The sequence below is a fragment of the Cryptomeria japonica genome, chromosome 4 (assembly GCF_030272615.1).
Source record: "Cryptomeria japonica chromosome 4, Sugi_1.0, whole genome shotgun sequence".
NCBI lineage: Eukaryota > Viridiplantae > Streptophyta > Pinopsida > Cupressales > Cupressaceae > Cryptomeria > Cryptomeria japonica.
In genome coordinates, this window is record NC_081408.1 from 556,195,477 (window position 1) to 556,199,623 (window position 4,147).

The 4,147-nt window shown below is 32.5% G+C and overlaps 1 protein-coding gene across 1 annotated transcript; it reads left to right on the forward strand.

The window, feature by feature from the left end:
* The first annotated feature begins 1,506 nt into the window (after positions 1–1,506).
* LOC131029438 (outer envelope pore protein 16, chloroplastic) lies at positions 1,507–3,797 on the forward strand. Its single transcript, XM_057959925.2, has 7 exons — positions 1,507–1,663; positions 1,737–1,927; positions 2,616–2,667; positions 2,767–2,798; positions 2,898–2,931; positions 3,197–3,264; positions 3,371–3,797. Exons 2-7 carry the CDS (start codon positions 1,763–1,765, stop codon positions 3,515–3,517), a joined length of 498 nt encoding a protein of 165 aa, XP_057815908.1. The 5' UTR covers positions 1,507–1,663; positions 1,737–1,762; the 3' UTR covers positions 3,518–3,797.
* Positions 3,798–4,147: the final 350 nt, after the last annotated feature.

A 4,147-nucleotide genomic window follows, 5' to 3' on the forward strand; every position in this document is an offset into this window, starting at 1 on the left:
GAATTGAAGCTTTGTGGTGATATTTTGATGCTTTTGTTGTTTAATTCTTTTATCATGGGCATCATGGTCAAAATATTGTCAATAATGAGGTATTAGGAAGTGCTCACATCTTCCACAAGGGGTAGTATACTGTGAGCCATGGTAAAATATGGTTTGAATCAAGGGCTACTCCTTATGGGGATGGAAGAGAGAGAAATTGGCTTACAACCTTACTAGTGGATTTGGATAAAGAAGGAGGGTTGGAGAGAGAAGTTTTGCTTTAGTTGGTTGAAAAATTAAAAAATAAAAATTGAAAAATAAGGTTAAAGATTAAATTGGGGAAGGCATAAGTGAGGAAGCAATATGGAGAAGGAAGGAATGTTGGTTAAGTATTTGGAATTGAAAAGAAGAAGGAAATTTTTGTTTTTTGTGATTTTTGTTGTGTTTTATAATTTTATTATTTTTTTAATTTTAACACTTTTATTGTTTTGAAAAAAGGTTAGTTTCACCAAAATACACAACTAAAACTAAGAACTCTAAATCTACTATTTATTTATTAATAAGTAGTATACTACTTATTAATTACTAATTTGTAATTTAGTTTTCTTTTAAAATCTTAAAACAATAACAATTTAAAAAAAAAAAATTAAATACATTTCATATTTTAAAACAACAAAAACTTAGAAAAAGTTGAGATAAGGATCATGCTAAATAGAATATGTCTTTTAACATTTAGAGAGTGGAAAGGAAATGTTTATGTTCTGTATGTTTTGTTGTAGGGGTTTGGCAATTGCATATGATAGAGAAGAAGATGACATTATTGGGATCAAGTTCTACTTTTTGTGTTCGATATTATTTTGTTAAGGATGACACACAAATACTGATATTTGATTTTATTTATCTTTATTTGTAGAAGTGTACTCTAGTATGTTCAGATGTGCTAATGTCTTTATGAATACTAATATTCTATGTAATGTCGATAATATCCACTATGATTTTTGACACAAACTAACCACTACTAATAAATTCTCTTACACCTACTTCTATACATAAATTATCTAAATATGATGTGCGAAACACATTTAGGAGTACTCTTACTCAAATCCTCTTGATGATTTAAGCCTATTTAATTATAAGCTTAAATAAGCTTAGATGTGTATGATCAAAACCTTAAATGATAGGTGTAAATTGTCATAACAATGGCGGATTGTAATCTATATGATGGATGCCCTTTTATCGATATCCTAGATGTCAAAAATGTATACACTAAATCTTTTGGAGTTTATTTGTAGTACTTGAGGATTCATTCCCCTATACTACTTTCATAGACCAACATTTACCTTGTTTAAACTATTGGAAATGGAATGCAAATTGAAAATAGAAAAAAATTGAAGAATGCTACTATAAGACAAGAAAATGGGTTTATCCGTTGACGGGAAAACATAGCTTGCTGCAATTCATCACATGTTAATGGCGGTTATTGCATGAGTAAGTTGTGGCAGCTTATGCCACCTCTAGAGTTACGTGTCATTTCATGCAGTCCCCACTTCTACACATCACACAGTTATCTTCCCCTTTTGTTTACTGTTGCTGTTTCCCGCTTTCACAATCCTCTTTCTTAATCACCATCCATCCCTCTCTGTAAATCGAATTGAAGAGAATCATCAGCTGTTCAGATTATCAGGTAAGTTTTATCACAGTTGCTACTTTTTCTTTGCCAAGATGCTTTAGATCAGTAATATTATACTGTGTTGCAGGCAAGCACCATTTGAGCTAACTAGAAATGGCAAAGGAAGCAATGCAAAATTCAAAGGATGCAATGTATAAAACAAAGGATTCTATATATAATTCTCTTGATGAGCACAAGAGTCACAATGTGGATGTGCTGGTGGATTTGGGGCACCCCCTTGTCAATCGTGTGGTTGATGGGTTTCTCAAAGTGGGTGGGGTAAGTTCTGTTCTCAAATCCAGGAGTATGACATGAATTCAAAGAAGTTTAGAAGCCGTTGATTGTGCTTTACTGATAATTTTCTTGGTGGGTTGATCTAAATTGGTGGAAAAAGTATTCATGGCTTCAAGAATGTTTCATAGTTTTGAATCTCTGGTTTGGGTTTTGTCATCACTTACATTAGAATAATACCCTTGCTTACTATAATTTACTATAATGTTTCATAATTTTGAATATCTGGTTTGAGTTTAGAAGCTGTTGATTGTGCTTTATTATAACTTTCAGTAATTTTTTTGGTGGGTTGATCTAAAATGGTTGGAAAAGTACTCATGGCTCCAAGAATCTTGTATAGTTTTGAATCTCTGGTTTGAGTTTCATCATTACTTACATTAGGAAAATACCCTTCCTTACTATAATCTACTATAATGTTTCATAGTTTTGAATCTGCGGTTTAAGTTTAGAAGCGTTGATTGTGCTTTACTATAATTTACAAGATTTTTTTTGGTGGATTGATCTAAAATGGTGGGAAAAATAATCATGGCTCTCAAGAATATTTCATAGTTTTGAATCTCTGGTTGAGTTTTATCATCACTTACATTAGAATGACACCCTTCCTTATATCTTGGCACTCTCTGCTTCAATTTTGTGAAGAGTATATTAGCTTTGAAGCTGATATTCTTTGGTGCAGGTTGGGGCCTTGAATGCTGCATCTCAAGATGCCTATAAGTTGGTCTTACAAGGTGAGATCTGCAGAACAGATTATGAATTCTAATATTGGGTTTTTTTCATTGGGTGTTTTCTTTTCTCAATTAGCTGATTAGTGATGTTGGATAATGCAGAGGAAGCCAACAAATCCTCCCTTGAATGCATGGTACAAATCTTAGCCCTTATATTACCCCCCTTTAATCTATTTGAAGTATACTCTTTCCAATTGAAACTAATTCAACATTGAGCTTTGTCTGATTGTCAGGTTCAAAACATGGGCAAACAATCTTTGCAATGGGGTGAGTGGAAATGTAGAAGACATTTGTTTAGGGACCTTATCAGTAACCTAATTCTAGTTTTCAGTTCTTGGTCATCATAAACATTTTTTTTTTTTTTGTATAAATATGTTTTGGGTAAACATCAGTTTTCAGTTCTTGGTCGTTCTAAGCATGTTTTTTTTTGAAGAAAATTGTTCTGGGAAACATTATATTTGTGTTTGTCAGTGTAATGAATCAAATCAAGAGTATAAACTCTTCTGAAACAATTTGTTGTTGTCCATTGAAGGTCTGGCGGCTGGAGTGTACTCAGGAGCAAAATTTGGTCTGCAAGAAGCAAGAGGCGTCCGTGATTGGGTGAGAACATGATCTAATTTTTATGGGTTTAGTCTGTTATATGTTTGTTTAGAAGATTCCATGGACTGGATTGTGACATTTTTGTGTGCTGTGCATTATTTTGCAGAAAAATGCAGTGGTGGGAGGTGCCCTAGCAGGTGCTGCATTATCTCTGACAGAGCCAAATCCAAGGCATGATCGTGTTATGCAGGCAGCAATCACAGGAGCAGCTGTTGCAACTGCTGCTGAGCTTCTGAGGAATCTTACCCATTGATCATATTTCTTGTCACACTCATTATCTTGGTTATGTGATGTGCAAAACACCATTTCATAATAAATTAAGCTATTTCTTTTGTCTGTAAACCAGTGTTCTGTGTGTCCATTAGGGCTTTTAACTCTTTAGATTTTCAGAACAAATCGTGTAGAGATAATGTCTGCAAATGTTGTATGAAACCCGTTGTGGATTCCTCATTCAAGGTCTCTGAATGGCCACAAATTTGTCTTTCTTTTTATGTATGAAATAAATTTTGAGAATGAATTTTATGTTCTGTGAACATTGATGTGCACTGCCTATGTTTATTCGATTTTTCTTTTTCAAACTATGAAATTTATTTGGTGAACTGAAGTTTAAATTTCTAAATTTAACTCACTATGTTAAAATGATTTTTCTTTTTCAAAATTTGAAATTCCTAAATTGATTAACGTCTATGTAGTTAATTTAAATTTACATTCTCATCAAATTATAGTTGATGTGAGGTGGTAAATTTTACTTTGTAAAAAAATCCACTTCATAATTTTCTACGTTCAAGTAAGATTTTATAATTTTATTTGATCAAAATCTTTTACTTCTTTTCAGTATGATCTCGAACAATATCATGTGTAGAAAGTGTATAAATTAAATTCT

Bases quoted from the DNA above. Each gene is read 5' to 3' on its own strand.
- LOC131029438 (XM_057959925.2), top strand. From the start codon at position 1,763: ATGGCAAAGGAAGCAATGCAAAATTCAAAGGATGCAATGTATAAAACA. The intron at 1,928-2,615 runs GTAAGTTCTGTT...TCTTTGGTGCAG, and splicing joins GGTTTCTCAAAGTGGGTGGG to GTTGGGGCCTTGAATGCTGC. The intron at 3,265-3,370 runs GTGAGAACATGA...ATTATTTTGCAG, and splicing joins CAAGAGGCGTCCGTGATTGG to AAAAATGCAGTGGTGGGAGG.